The sequence below is a fragment of the Strongylocentrotus purpuratus genome, unplaced genomic scaffold (genome assembly GCF_000002235.5).
Source record: "Strongylocentrotus purpuratus isolate Spur 01 unplaced genomic scaffold, Spur_5.0 spur5_scaffold_18, whole genome shotgun sequence".
Taxonomy (NCBI): domain Eukaryota; kingdom Metazoa; phylum Echinodermata; class Echinoidea; order Camarodonta; family Strongylocentrotidae; genus Strongylocentrotus; species Strongylocentrotus purpuratus.
In genome coordinates, this window is record NW_022145603.1 from 9,342,299 (window position 1) to 9,359,136 (window position 16,838).

Below are 16,838 nucleotides of genomic sequence, written 5' to 3' on the forward strand. Positions count from 1 at the left end.
TATCCTATATCACGATAGAGGGCAGCCCTGATCTCCTATTAATATCTCTCTCATTTCTTGATTACCGGTAACATGTTTTATGGCACACTTCTACATGTGCATGTACAAGTACCCCCCCCCCCCCCTCTCTCTCTCTCTCTTCGACTTCTCTTTCTTTCTCTCTTTTTCTCTCTCTCTCTCTCTCTCTCTCTCTCTTTCTCTCTACCTTACCTCATAGGACTAAACATGGTACACATTCAATTACATTAATAGCTAATCAAGGCCCTCTCTACATAATAGGTTGATATCTTACCAAGATCCTCTCCATGTTGCTCTTGATTTGTATTTAATTTACATGTATTTACAGAAGATTTAGCCAATTTCGGCTCTCTGTCTCTTCTTAATCTGCATGAACATGTACCCCCTTCCCCCTTGATTTCTCTTTTCCTCTCTCTTTATCTCTCTCTTTCTCTCTCTATCTCTCTCTTTATCTCTCTCCGCCCCCCCCCCCTCTCTCTCTCTCCCTCTCTCTCAATCCCCATCTCCCTCCAAAATCAATCTACTTGTCAACCAAGAAAATCCCTTTACCGTTCCATTTCCACATTGCTCCGGTACCTCATAGGACTGAACACCCTAAACATTCAATTTCATTTAGCTAATCATAGACCTCTGTACAAGATAGCTTGATATATCATTGAGATAGAAAGCAGTCTTGCATGATTGATAATATATCTTCCTCAGGGTCTTCAATACACAAAGCGATATCAATCCAATTCAGTCAAATCTCACTATTGCACATGTATGCACATACGAGCATATATCGCAGTACATGCATACATGTAGTTTGCAGGCATAAGTCTGTGGCAGTCGCAATGAGTATCAGGGTGTCTGAACTGCAAGACTACATGTACACGAATGTAGACTATATGTACACAGTCTACTGCACTCCATAGGCCCTGTACTTTAGCTGATACATGTCAGAGTTAGGCTAGGCTCAAGGCTTTATATGGATTTGTGTTTAAGAGTCAAAGAGAGTGTTTGCTTGCAGACTACAGTAGTAAAGGCATACTCAATCAAATTTAAAAATTTGGTTTTCCTTCAAAACTATTCATTACAAACAAATCAACCAACCAATAAATCCTGGTTTACAAAAGAATGAATTGCAAAATGGGGTGTTACAGCAGACCTGCCAACCTCAAAAACTGTATTCTTTAGTCCCAAAAGTTGTATTTTACTGACAAAAGCTGTATTTACAAAAAACACGGACCAGTGCCTCTTAATACAGTTCCTACATACAGGAAGAATTGTATGTATGGATCATTGGTTGAATATGCCTGATTTCGTCATGACTGGTGTGTTCGATGAACCAATAAACATCCCAAAATTGCCGATGTGAGATGCTTGTAGGATACTTTACAGGACAGAATGGGCATTTTGTCATTGAAAATGGCACACACACACTCAAAATACTTTCTTTTTTTTCTTTTTTTTGGAAATCATATTTTATTGAGGAAAAGCGTACTGTCGTATTAGCTTCTACAAGTCGTACAAAATATGATTAAATCATACTGGTTGGCAGCTCTGTTACAGGGGATAAAATACAGATGAAAATAGGTGCAATTTCTTACCTTGTTTGTGTCCAAGTCGACCATCCAGATGTCATCTGGGAGCTGGAAGGAAGGCTTGTAGCGGAAGAAGCTAGCCGGCACACCAATAATATACGGTGTAGGTGCCAGCAATAACTGTGGACAAAATATAAATGTTTTTGATCTTATGTTTGACCTTATGTTTGACCTTATGTTTGTCTCATTTTTATTTGTGTTATTATATAAGCATGATTTATTGAATAAAGAACAGATTATATTTTTTGTGTTTATTATAAGTTTTAGTTGGTAATTTTAAGTCAGACAATAGTGCGCTTAGAAACACCCGTATTTAGTGCCTAATAAATGTTATGTATTATTATTATTATTATTATTATTATTACGATTACGTATTATCTTTCAAGCATGATGTGCTGACGTGTACCGGCTCTAAAAGAGGCTACCAAAATTATGCCAATATCTGCTGTAATAATATGCATCAAATGACCAGCTCATCTAATAACTTTCATGCTAACAGGCCATAACATGGGCCAACGAAATTATGCCAATTTCTGTTGTCTCAAACTGCTGCACTGCACCAAATTGCAGTCTACTCTTTATACAAAAACAATTTGAAATCAACTTGAAATCAGAAATTCAAAATTCAAAATTCAAATAAGGAAAACTAAAAAGTTCAAAATTCAAAATTCAAAGTTCAAAATTGAAAGTCCAAAGTTTCAAAATTCCAAAACCCAAAAAATTCAAAATCAAACATTCAAATATCAATGTGAAAGCCCAAAATTCACAATTCCAAAACAAAAAAATTAATTCTTTTAAATATATTTCACATTCTGAAACTCAAATACAAATTCAAATTCCAAAATCCAAATTGTCTTACCTGCTCTGCCGATCCCATACAAGTAGGTAGAAGAGGAATGACTGGAAACATGTACTCTAGAGGGTAAATCATCGCCACAAACGCCATCACGCTCATCGACAGGGCGTTGTAGTCTCGTGACTGAAGTACCACCTGATAAAGAACAGTTAAAAAAATTAAAAAATGATAACATATGAAAAATGGAAATACATGACAAAATAAAAACTAAATTATTTATACCCTTGTAAATTTTATGTTTTGGGGGATTTTCTTTTGATAACTTAAGAATGAAAGGTGGACTGGTTGAATTGGGGCCTTAGTTGAATACGGTACTTTTAGATGTAAGCTATGACATACATGTACAGTATCATATTATCAATACACATAAATATGGGCAAATCAATTTTTCACAACTTACAAAACTTGGTAAGGGTATGAATGATTTAGTTGTTAACTGGAAATAGTAACATAGTTAAAGTAACATTTACATATCTAAATACAATGTTTCTATTGTTATCCCCATCCCAGCATTAGCCAAGCTACCCTTCAGGGGCCCGTTTCATAAAACTTGTTATCTATAACAACTCCTAAATTTCTATGACAAATTTGCTCTCAGCCAATCAGATGCCACGATTTCAGTAGCTTAACACAGTAGCTTGTAATTCTTCCTACCGGGTACCCACTTCCATCACCTGGATGGAGAGTGGCAAATGTAGATTCATATCTTCTTAAAGGACATTAGTGTCGCAACCAGGACTTGAACCAAAAACCATGTGAACCACAGTCTATTATTAAACATACACTGTACATGTTCATGTACAGTGTACATCCACCTACAAGGTGTGTGAAATAATCTGTAACACAGTACTTTAATAACAAAAATTTACTGGTATGCATTAAATTTGATTACATTTACATTACAAAAATTGTCTATTAGGACAAGTCATTAGTTAATAACTGTCTGCGCATAGTTGGTTGTGTTCGCATAATGTAAATTTAAAAGAAACATCTGTGCCTGCATTAATGGTACAGACAGTGGTAAAAGTGTTTAGTTCTATGTAATTTCACTTTGTTGAATTATGACAATTAACATGTACGCTGTACAACTTACATCTTCACAATTAAACCTCGTATCTACTTCTGTGTCAACTCTTTCTTATGGTAATTGCTCTTTTCGCAAAGCTTCTGCTGAACTTTAGAACAGATTACCTTTAAATGTCAAAAACTTACCGTTAACCTATTCAAAACTAGTCTTAAGACACATTTATTCAAAATTGCGTTCAATGATTAATTAACTATGTTCACTTTGATGTGTATTTCATATATGTATTGTAATTTGTAGGTTTATTTGTATTCAGGTGGGCTGTATCTAATACAGACCACCTTATATTTTTGTTAAAATCGCCTTTATTTATTTATTTATTTATTTTTCTTATTTCGACCCACTTTTTGTTAGCAAGATAACTTAGAAAAAGCTTAATCAAATAACTTGAAATTTGGCACAAATATGTATAGGCATATGGAGAAAACACAGTAAGGTTTTCAACCTTGACCTTGACTGATGACGTCATCTAGGCGCCATTTTGTGAAATTTTCTGAAAATCAACTCATGATCATATCTTCATAACCAAAGGTTATTTCTCATTCATATTTATCATGATCAAGGTCAATATCAGTCCAGTCAATTTCAGGTCAAAAAATGCGCGCGTGCGCGTACATCCGCGCGTCAGTGCGCGCGCAAAATTTTTTAATGCTCAAAATCGTCTCAACTTTATTTTGCATACGTTTTAGGTCATTTTAAGCATTTTATAAAAAATCGCGCGTACGAGCATGCGCGTGCGTTTTCGCGCGTAACACCATTACAAAACATAGAATCGCCATTTTTTTTTCTTTCATGATATTTCTCATATTTTTTCAAGGAATTTGATACCATGTTTATCTCTTTATGACCATTATTAACAAGATGAGCGTAAATTCAAGATAAATGTCAGTGCGCGCGAGCTCTTTTAATACATAGCATATATGGGCAAAAACATGCCTATACAAAATCCGTTATAGCTCTTTGGAATGCACCGGGATCCTCAATTTTTTTTCATATTTAGATAAAGTATGAGTCGGAAATATGATTCCATGTCTCATTCGGCCATTAAGTGTATCGTGACATCATCACAATGGCCTTGGAACTCAAAATACGAATTTGCATATTATGACGTCAGCATATTTATGTAAAATTGATTGTATCTCTGTAAATATTGATCAATTTTCTTCAAAATTTCGATATGTTGTAGCTAAGACAATTCTCTACAAGCGCAGTAATAACCATTTTTCATTTTGATGACGTCATCATAGTGAAAATTTTGATTAAAGGCCTCATGTAAAAAACTTCATAATTTGCGTGTTATGCCTATAGAAGGTGAATTTAGTTCACGTTATGAATCTACATGATATTGTCTTTTAAGAATTTGTAAGCAGTATGTCGCTTATTTTTGCTCTATTTTGTCTCAAATGTTAGTTGACCAGCCCACCTACATGTATACTTGTTCCAAACAAGTATTATATGTCTAGTTTTAGTTTTGTTTTGTTTAAGATGTAATTGTATATCAGTCTATTTTGTGTCTGATAGCGCTTAGAGACTTCGGTGGTAAACGCTTTACATGTATAAGTAACGTGTTTATTATTATTATTATTATTAACAAAAGAGATAACAAGGTTTTCAGAATACGGCCCCAAATTGCTACGAAAGTAACAAAACGATGACACTTTATTACCTCATGGAAATCCAAAGAGAATTTGTTTGAATGACTGTAATTTCTACACCTACATGTACAGTATGTGGATATTAACATAGTTTGAAATTAGCCATTAGAAAATAGAATCCAATTAGAGGCAAATGCATATTATTTTAGTACAGACTTCTTCAAAAGTTACAGACTACTTTTAATCTAATGGTGACGCTATTCACTGACAACAGCAGTTACTTTAATTATTCTAACCAAATTTCTTTTAAAAATTGCCTTAATGATCAATTCAGAGACAGGTAATAAATAATAATATGAGAATTAAGAGTTTCGTTTGTAAACTCGTGCCCAGGGTAGCCTCATCAGTATGAATATTGCTCTCCCTTCAATGTGTACCATTATCCTATACATTACGTGTATCGAAAGATACACAAATGTACATGTACATGTACATGTCCAAAACATGGATAAATTGTACATTTTTATATGTACATATGTAAATGTATACTTGTTGTATACAAGTAAACATGTTCCCGGGTACCTACACAATGTACATGAACATGTATACGGTACATGTACAGTATGTAGTGACAAGTTTTTCAATTGACCTGATAATAATGAATGAACAAGTTTGCTGTACATGTATTGTGTACAATACTTGGAATCCCGTCTGCATGTATTTTGTCAAGGACAACCTTTCTTTAAAAGGTATTTGTAAGGTTTGAATATGGAAGTAAATCGGTCTATTGCTTCATAGAACTACAGTACAATGTGATTTCACGACCACAAATCCACTTAATCGTTCAGCTCTGTGAACCATTAACATTCTTCTTCTTTTGTAACATCCTGATCTGCAAGAGCCGCTTATGGGGCATGTATGAAGAGTTTAATTCCAAGAGGAGCTAAATCCATTTTGGTAACTTCAGAAAAAAAAGGATTTGTTTACCATTTATGGAAAAGTGAAATTAGAAGGTGTACTTTTGTTTTCATAATTGCTCCCACAATTTAGGTAAATACTTTTGTTGAAAGACAGGTTCTTATGAAGTGAACAATGTTCGGATATCAATAACTCAATTTTCATCAAAAGTGGATTTAGTTCCTTTTGAAATTAAACTCTTCATTAAACAGGGTCTGATGCACAGAATGGTGCTTGCCTTTCAATTAAAAATCCCATTTAAATAATGAACAGTCTTCCTTGGGATACAGTGTTCTGGTAACATGTACGAAGGCTGCATTTACATGTATGGTGTCAATAATAAGGAAAGTCATACATTGTACATTTTCATGCTCTAAATGTACAATGTAAATATCAGCCCTTTGCGACAATCATTCCACATTTTGCGTTTTGGCTCAATAACTTTTTATTCAGAGATCTAAAAATATGCTTCATGCAGGAGTAGAAAGAGCATACATTTCTGCACACATGTATTCCTTCCATTATTGTTTCATGATGTATCACTTTTGATGCCAGGAATTTTAGCATGTATGGCGTGAACGTCTGAACGAATTGACTGCACGTGCAGTACAGGTCTCTCACTTTATTTCATTCGTAACCGTAGCGAAATAAAATACCGGTAAGCCCTAAAATCCTTAAATTGGCAAGAGGTTGTGGGATTCAAAATCATTGTTTTTTAATCAAAAATGATAAATGACAAATGTACATTACATACATATTGCGTTGTTACGTAGGAAATCCATAGTAATAGAAAAATACATAGCATTTGTCCTACCTACAAGTGTAGCAACAATTAATGTATGCAATTCAGAATTCTGACTACTGAAATACAATTATTCATTACAGGTGAAGGAAAGAAAGTAACAAGGAACTTCACAGAATTAGTGCATTCAATTTCATTACACTACAAAAATTGCCTAATTCAATATTATCGTTCATTTCAATAGGCTTGAAACATCCATTATCACCGAGACAGAGTGGATAGATCTTTTCATCATGATCATACTGCCATGGTGGTGAAGCAGTGTTATAAAATATTCATACGGTGTGGGAGGGCAACCATTATTAAACATGATGGAGGCCCGTATAGAGTGTGGGTGGGTGGAAGGAGAATAGAAAACATGTCCCTTCAGGTGCCTGTGCACACAATAAAAAAAGAAAATAAAAGATTGTGTTTTTGCCTTTTCATGTTTAACATTCCCATTTCTTACCTTATCTCATACTGTTTTTGTTTTGTATCAGGTGAATTTGGAGTAATCAAACAATCGCCCCAGTAAGTCAGTGACAATTGTTTCAGGCTTTAATGTACATGTGTGAAGGATTCATGTGCATATTGTACATTGTATGTCTAGGGCTTGGGTTATGATTGAGTACATATGTTTGGGCTTATCGTTATATTTGGATGTATAAACGTACCACATAATGTAAACTCTTAGGTTCAGGAAAACAATTATTTGACTAAAGTAATGGTAGAAATTGACCTAAGGGGAAGTAAACTGTGAAATGTACAATGTACATGTACATGTATATTTTGTAAGACTAAATCTGCTTTACTGGCATTCCCAAATTCATTATAAACCTTAAATTGTGATTGTTGGTGTTGATGTTTCTATTGTCGGTGTTGTAGTTGTTTTAAATTGGACTGAGTTCCCCTCATAATATTCAGTAAAAATGCAGATCACATCTTGATCACCACTCAATTTATCATAAATTGTCATCAATGAGATACGTGATTATGTACCGGTAAGTGTATTCATACCCTCTATTTATAATTTAGAGCCTCAATTTGTATCTTGGTCATTTCATGATGACAATGATGATAATGTAAAAATGATTATACCATCATCATCACCATCATTATGATCATCATCATCACCATCAACATCATCATCATCATCATCATCATGATCACCATCATTATGATCATCATCATCACCATCATTATGATCATCATCATCATCATTCATCACCATCATCATCATCACCATCATTATGATCATCATTCATCACCATCATCATCATCACCATCATTATGATCATCATCATCACCATCATTATGATCATCATCATCACCATCATCATCATCATGATCACCATCATTATGATCATCATCATCACCATCATTATGATCATCATCATCATCACCATCATCATCATCATGATCACCATCATTATGATCATCATCATCACCATCATTATGATCATCATCACCATCATTATCATCATAATCATCACCATCATTATGATCATCATCATCACCATCAACATCATCATCATCACCATCATTATCATCATCATCACCATCATCATCATCATGATCACCATCATTATGATCATCATCATCATTATCATCATCATTACAATCACCATCATCATAATCAACATTATTATTATTATCATCATCATTATCATCATCATCATCATCATCATCACCATCATCATCATCATAATCAACATTATCATTATAATCATCATCATCATTATCACTATCATCATTTTCATCATAATCAACATCATTATTATCATCATCATTACAATCACAATCATCAATACCATCATCACAATCATCAAGCGCTCCATAAAGACTGGAACCATATTTTCTTTCAAAGCGTTACAGTGATTACAGGTGTAAATCATGAGAAGGGGTACCAACCAACCCTATTCTCCAACATGATGAGGGTAATCAAACTGAGACACGTATCACAATGAATTATCATCATCAGCATCTTCATCATAATCAACATCACTATTACATGTATAATCATCATCATCAAGTACCTCATGAAGACTGGAACCATATTTTCCTTCAGAATATAACTTTGATCACAGGTGTTATAATGTTTCATGAGAAGTAGAGAAGGGGTACCAACCTTATTCTCCAGCATGATGAGGGTAATCACACTGAGACACGTATCAACACCAAGGAGCTCCAGGGGAAGATGGAGGGGGAAGTCCGCCAGGGAGAAACGGGTGTGGTCCGGGAGGGCAAAGACCAGGGCGGGCTGTGACTCCAGGATCTCGATCTCTACCCTGGTCTTCCCTGGCACCGGAACGGGAGCGCTCAGGAGGCGGAGCATCCAGGTCTCAATCTGTCGTACGTCGTGTTTCACCAAAGGAGGGATGTCGCCGCAGATACCGGTCAACACGCCCCACACGGAATCTCTGGAAATGTACAAAGACAAAGTTCTCTTGTAAACCTCCAGTGCATCCTATCCTATTTTGAACAATTGAACTCTTATTGAAATACATACATGTATGTACATTGGTTTGGAACCTTTCAACATGTTGCCAATTTAAGAAATTTGAAGCTTATTTTCTTTCTTTTACCAATTCCTAGAGTCAAATGCTATGGTCAGAGACACAGATCTCTTGTAAACCTTCAGTGCATCCTACATGTATCATATTTTGAACATGACCTCGAGCTCAGGGCAATTCAACATTATTTGGTCCTTGTCAATTCATGTATTATCAAGAAAACAGAAAAATGAAACAAAAAACATTTACAAGTTTCATTTTCCTCATTACTTTGTCTAATTCAAGTGCTAATACCCACTTCATATCTGGTACAGTGTATAATAGAAATTAAGATGATCTCAGTATTTACACTCCTGTCCATGGATGATCAAAGTTGACTGATTGCAAGCAGAATTAATAGTTTTCTCTTTGGAATGATTTCATAATGTAAAAAATGTTGGTTGGTGGTCATCTGGATAAATTGCATTAATTTATGACTTGTTGAAGAAAGTGCAATATCAGATGACATGATATCCAGTGCAGCAAATCAATTTCAATCTCACCCTTTCAGGCAGAATTTATTTATACAGCTAGATTGATCACATATTGTTTACCAAATTGGCAACAAAATTATTTTCCTTTTATTTCTATATTGTTGTAATAAAAGGTAATGTCTCTGAAAAACAAATATAGTACATCAGTGAATAAAATACACGGGGGCTTGGGCGAAATAGCCCCCAAAATGCCCAAAAGAGCCCCCGAAAATCATAAAAGAGCCCCTGTTAATTTGCATAGAGTTCAAAGCAAAATTTTTTTTTAGAGTGTTAATTTCATGCAGGCTAGCTTGAAAAGTAGCCCCCGAAAAATAAATATTAATTTTTTCCCTGTAGTACATGTTCATGGGAACTTTAAATAATCAGTTGAAAAAAATGATCAACTTTTATTGGAATACAATGGTTTTGAACCTTCAACGCACTGCCAATTTAAGAATTTTGAAGCTTCTTCTCTATCTTTTATTAATTCCTAGATCAAATGTGATATGGTCATGAAAAAAATGGATGCAGTGTATGTACTGTAGAAATTAATACCCTTTCTAATCATGCATCTGGAATATATTTATTACGGCTCTGATCCAAAGGTTTAAGCCAAACCACAAAATGTTTAATGATTGTTGGGAAAGGGTGACCCATTTGCAATTTGAATTGAATAAATACAGAACAAATTAAACAAACAAAACAGGTTAAAGTTTTATCAAAATCGGAAAAAAAATTAGTTAAATATAATTTCTAACAACACATTACTACAGACTTATGCACCAAGTCTTTTCGAAACTGTAACCAAGGGCCCAAGATGTGTATTTGACAATAAAACACATAAGTATACATCATGATTTATATGATACATGTATAGAATATACATTTGTTAAATTGCATTGTAATGTGCATTGTGTATGATTACATAAGCATTTTATACATATATTTTCTAATTATATTACAGAGCACTTGTAACTTTTTTTTTTAAATTCTCAAGGGGTCTATAAAATACAAGCCATGCTTTTTTAATAGACTCCTCCTCTACATGTATGTTTCACCACTGTTCCAATCTTAAATGATTTATTTGAATAATTGTATTTAATCTTTTGTTGTATCTTTGGTTAATATTATGTTATTGAATTGTATATATTGCATATTCATTTGATTATGTTATATTATGTGGAAAAATTAAGAAACCTTGAAGCCTTGTAAATTGATTTAAATGTATATATGTTTACACTGTACAGTGTATAAAGAGATTATTGATGTACACGAATGAAGTTTAAGCTTACCTGAGTGATGATCTTGATCCTCCGACCTTCCGACTACTCGTCCTCTCATTACATGAATCAATCAGTTTCCTCAGGATAAAGAGACATTCACGAAACGTTGAAATAAACGGGTGGTGACTCAAAATACAGAGAGACGTTAAAGAGTTATTACGGATCTTCTTTGCCTGTTTGAGCCTCCTACGAGTTCTAGGTGACTTGTGCACTTCTGTGTTATCATCAGGGATGTTCAACGTGTCGTTGCTACTGCTCGAGTGCTGCCGCGTGTTCAGGAGCGACTTTTCCCGCTTCTCCAACGAACTGCTCGATTTGCGTTCCGAGACTTTGAACGGTCGGTAGAAGTTCACGCAAATTCCGTACCTCATGCGCGCAGAGTCCTTTTCCGTGAGTGTGAAAACAAAGGATGTATTTTCCCTCATGCTGAACCTCTTCTGGCCAACCGTCAAACAGCCTTCCGGTTGGCAAAAGTACACTACGTCTTTCGGGAGAGGGAAGTCTTGGTGATCTTCCCGCGGAAAGCGTTTCAGGAGTTCGGGTGTTTGTGCAACATCATTGTTGTGATTGGGATGGCGTGCCCCGACTATCAGGATATAGTCCAGCAGCCGTGGGCAAAGATATTCTTTCTTGTTCATTTTAGATTCGTCTGTCACAGTTCCAGTAAGTAAAAGAAGACCTCTTCCGGGGTATTAAGGCATACGGTATACTGTATTTAAAAAATCTCTTTACAATTTTGGCACATTTTTTCTCCTACACTAAGAGCATGTTTCTTCTTCTGTCTACTTTACGTCATTTTGATGGGATGTGGAACTGTCACAGAAGTATTGATGGGAAAAAAATAGTCATGCACCATACAATTAATGACAATCCCCTGTCTTGTGAATACAGTACAGATGTTGACTTGCCAACTACAACTTATGTGATCTGAAAAAAAGTAAAATGAGAAGGGAAACAATTATTTACAATTGTAGGACGAAGCATTAAATGTCTTGTCTGGATACTTAACAAGAAAGAGTAAGCTGTTAGTGTCAAGTCTTATGTAACTTAGTTATGTTTGCTAATGTCTAAATTTTTTTATGAACCTTTTTTGTAACTTAATTCCTTCGATGTGTACCAGTGTACAGCCTACAGGTAGTACATGTAGATCTACGTCAATCGTCATGTTCATTAATCATTTTGTGTCTGTTTGTTTATCATTATGTAACTTTCATTGCTCCACTTCTGAATAGACATGACAGACCCTATTATGATTGCATTTTGTTCTCATAAATAACACTTTTTTTTCTTTTCATTAAAAGCTTACACGAACTAAATCTACTTGATACTTATCTAGCCACACACACACACACACCCATTACTACACAATCATTGTACAGCGGAGCAGCATTGCCGGGCCCGGGATGGTAGCGGGCCAAGCGACTGAGAGTCTGGCTCAGCTGTCAACGAGCTCAGCTGGACTTGCGTTCTCGTCTCACCAGATGTTAACACTGTGACAGATACCAGCATCTTTCCAAATATATATTCTTCATTTTCTAGTCAAATTTCTAAACATTAAACCCACACATCAATGAAAAACAATCCTACCAAATGAAAAAATTTACTTACCAATCCAGCCATATGTATATAAGCCAAAATAAAAAGACTTTCCGAGCCATTTTCCGGCCTAACAAATTAGTTAGTTCACGAACCTGCGGTACTTTGACAGTGTAATAATAATATCGTCGATATATTCACATTGATCGAAATGATAACCCTAGATGGCGTCTGACCGAAAAGAAAAAAGAAAAATTACCAAGCCAGTAAATTTTATTTAAATTTAATTTATATTTTTTGTATACTTTTTTTACAAATTGATTTCTTTTAATTGTGTGTGTGTGTAAGTAGCGGGTCACGAAAGGAGGGGGGGGGGGAAGTACCCCAACGAGAAAAAAAAATCAACTACTAGTATGCTGTCTTCTTCTCTCTCCCTATAGCCTATGCACCCGCTGGCAGAAAGTTTAGAATTAAAAAGGACACCAAATGTGATACTTTTTTTAATCGTTGTAAGAAAGAGGCACCTAAATATGACAACCTTATGTTAGGTGTCATGTAGTGTTTGTTGCTGTTGTTGTTTTTGAGGGGAGGGGCATTGAAGTTAATATATGCCCATGGAAAAAATATTAAAAACGAAACCCCCTTCTTTTCATTTTGGTCTTCGACTGGTAGTAGTAGGGGCGCACTTAAATCTTCGAAGGTCCATGCATAATTCTGAAACCATTTGTAGATGAAAGTTTACCCAAAACTTCGTGATTCTGACGCATGTTCGTATTTCCAAAAATGAAAAAGAAAAACACTTACATTTCCAAAAAAATTGAAACATGATTCATAATATTTTGAAAATAAAATGGAGTTCATCAAAGTTCCGAGGAAAAAATAGACAAGGCCTTATTGACTCTTTGATTCATTAAGCACGCTATGACGTCGTTGCTCAATTATCGTTATCATTGTAATCATTATTATTTTCCCTCACTCCCTCCCTATACTGAAAATCGCAACAGAAAGTAAAGGAAACATGAAAATATAGAGGAAATCGTAAGAGAGGTGAATGGGAAAGGAAAGGTAATAGGAATAGAATGAAGAAGAAAAAGAGAGGATAGAGTCAAAGAGAGAAAGCGATATAGTGAGAGTATGAGAGGGAGAGAGAGAGGGGAAAGGGGATGAAGAGAGACTCGGGGCCGAGGGAGACTCGAGAGAGAGAGAGAGAGAGAGAGAGAGAGGTGAGGAAGAAGAGAGGAAAAAGAAAGAAAGAAGAAGATACTTGCACATAGCCCTAGTATGATTTTCCCCTTGTTATTACCCCCCCCCTTTTCTCTTTCTCTCTCCCTCTCTCTCTCTCTCTCTCTCTCTCTCTCCCTCTCTCTCTCTTTAAAAGTGCTAATGATTGTAATGCTTTTTACCAAATACTATTATGTATTGTCGATGTTGTATTTCTATCTTATACCTTTCTATGACTTTCTCTTTTGTTGCCCTTTTCTAATACTCTTCTCTTATTGACTGGTATATCCCGAGTAATCTCTTTATTTATTTTGCTAGGCTATACTAACTCTAATAGTTAACTATTCATTTATAATTATGTAATACCTTGTGTTTTTGAAATTTGTATTGTATTTTATCCGGTGTATGGTAATATTGTTGTCAAATTCATTTGTGTATATATACGCGGGCTACTGAAAAAGAGCCTTTCAGTTGGCAGAAAGTGTATTTTTACCTTAAATAAAATCAACAACAACAACTCCCCCCCCCCCCCCACCTCCTTGGGATGAGGAAATTGAATTTAGGGGGGGAAATTCGGATTTGAAAATTGAAATGTTTTAAGATGATTAGAAGGCTATATACTCACATAGAATTTACCTTAAAGGGTCATGGTCTATTAGCATGAGAATATAGAGGAAAAGCTCAATGAAAGAAATTCATGAACTTTAAATATGAAAGATGAGATCTGGGGTATAGTAGATGGGTAAAGGATTTAATTTAGGTATACAGCCGTGCACTCGTTTGCCAGAGCCCAGGGTTAACGCCTCCTCCTCCGAGTCCTCCTTATACACTGTTGGTCATAATGGTGGAATATTTATTTGTACCCCAGTTTAGGGAAGGATTTTAAAAAATTATTTATTTCTAATAGATCTAGATAATGGCATACATTCTCAGATTTTATTGAATATTAATTTGCGAGTGTATGTTTTGCGTGACTGCTTAATCATTATGTGTGCTACTATGCTAATCAGCTAAGGGACCTCCGTCCTTAAGTCATAATTGACAGTAATGAGGATTAATGCCTCACAAAAAGGGCACTAATATATAGCTGATCGACACGATTTTTATCCTGGGGCCTCACAGTAACGAGGCCATTGCTTAGCCCCTGAATCATGACTGTACGCAGTGTTTGCTAGGGTACGCGGCCCCTTCCACAAATCCCCCAAAACGAAGAAAATGCAATAAATTGTCCAAAATTCATTGCATTTTCCTCCGGCCCCCAACAGGAAAAATTCCTCTGTAGGGCCATGCATTATGGTTCAAGGCATGGCCACACAGAGGAATTTTTCCTGTTTGGGGCCGGGGGAAAATGCAATGAATTTTTGACAATTTATTGCATTTTCTTCGTTTTGGGGGATTTGTGGGGGCGGCCGCGTACCCTAGCAAACACTGCGTACAGTCATGATTCAGGGGCTAAGCAATGGCCTCGTTACTGTGAGGCCCCAGGATAAAAATCGTGTCGATCAGCTATATTAGTGCCCTTTTGTGAGGCATTAATCCTCATTACTGTCAATTATGATTTAAGGACGTAGGTTCCCTAGCTGATTAGTATAGTAGCACACATATGATTTAGCAGTCACGCAAAACAAACACTCGCAAATTAATATTCAATAAAATCAGAGAATGTATGCCATTATCTAGATCTATTAGAAATAAATAATTTTTTAAAATCCTTCCCGAAACTGGGGTAAAAATAATTATTCCACCATAATGACCAACAGTGTACTTTTTCTCCTCCTCTGGCGCCTCATCTCCTCCTCCTCCTCTTCTCCTCCTCCTCTTCTCCTCCTCCTCCTCCTCCTCCTCCTCCTCCTCCTCCTCCTCCTCTTCTCCTCCTCCTCTTCTCCTCCTCCTCTTCTCCTCCTCCTCTTCTCCTCCTCCTCCTCCTCCTCCTCTTCCTTCTTCTTCTTTTGTCTTCTTCTTCTTATAGGCCTACTTAATTTCCAAGTTTTTAATTAGCGAAACAAAAAGCAAGCAAAATTCAGAGACTAATGTCAGCCACAGTCATGCAGTATTATTAAATAAATACTCGGCACTATTTAGCTCAAAACCCCATCCGGGTTTTTCCCCTGCTTAATTTTTTAGCTGTAATTTTTCACTCTACGGCCTCAAAAATCATAAGTTTTTGCTCGCTTGCTTCGCTCGCTTGCAAATGAATATTCAGACCATCACACCCGACCGTTTATGGTGCTTAACCAGTATGTTGGACCATGTAAAGAGAAAACCAAATATCAAAATCATTCCTGATGATGTTATCATAATGCAAGGGGTTTAGATACCAATGTCTAATTTAATTTATTTATTTTTACTTTGAAGTTTACTTCAGTCAGTTTTATTTTTTTATCTCCAACCAAACAGAAATTTCGACAAGAAATCAGATAATATACAATTCAAAACATCCAATAATATAATACCTTTTACATGGTTTAAAGTTATGAAATAAACAGTATACATAACTATCCAGTATAATGTTGTTTTTTTTAAAAGTTTTTTTAAAGATAAACCTGTGGAATGATGGAGGGATCCACTGAAAAGCAGAGCTTGTTAAATGTGGATCCCTCAAAATAATGACAAATATAATTTTTGTAACATGTAAATATATTGACTTGATAAAAAATATATACATAGATTACCAAAGGGCTTCCTTTTGAAGGTGCCCCATTTTTCTAGAAATTGACCCTTTTTTGTTGGTACCCTCTACCCCGGCCCCCCCCCCCCCACTCAGTGTTATTTAGGGTACGCATATGCTCGTTCCCTCTTTTTGAAAGCACCCCCTATCTGAGGACTGCCAACATTTCCGAACCCCCCTTTCACGGACTTTTCGCGGGCTTTTCCTGCCTTGGAGACCCCCTTAATCAGG

At 35.8% G+C, this 16,838-nt stretch overlaps 1 protein-coding gene across 6 annotated transcripts in view; it reads right to left on the bottom strand.

Annotated features, from left to right (window-relative positions):
• LOC589631 (MAP kinase-activating death domain protein) overlaps positions 1 to 12,885 on the bottom strand; it is an 85,920-nt gene extending 73,035 nt beyond the window's left edge. For all 6 annotated transcript variants that reach the window (XR_004064692.1, XM_030989152.1, XM_030989154.1 and 3 more), the window contains exons 1-5: positions 12,791 to 12,885; positions 11,192 to 12,109; positions 9,003 to 9,294; positions 2,461 to 2,592; positions 1,608 to 1,721 (exon numbers count right to left, since the gene is read on the bottom strand). Coding sequence is in view for 5 of the 6 variants with exons in the window: in XM_030989152.1 (XP_030845012.1) it covers positions 1,608 to 1,721; positions 2,461 to 2,592; positions 9,003 to 9,294; positions 11,192 to 11,820 (1,167 nt within the window). In the remaining variant the exon portion in view is untranslated. The remainder of the gene's footprint in view (positions 1 to 1,607; positions 1,722 to 2,460; positions 2,593 to 9,002; positions 9,295 to 11,191; positions 12,110 to 12,790) is intronic.
• Between the last annotated feature and the right edge of the window lie 3,953 nt (positions 12,886 to 16,838).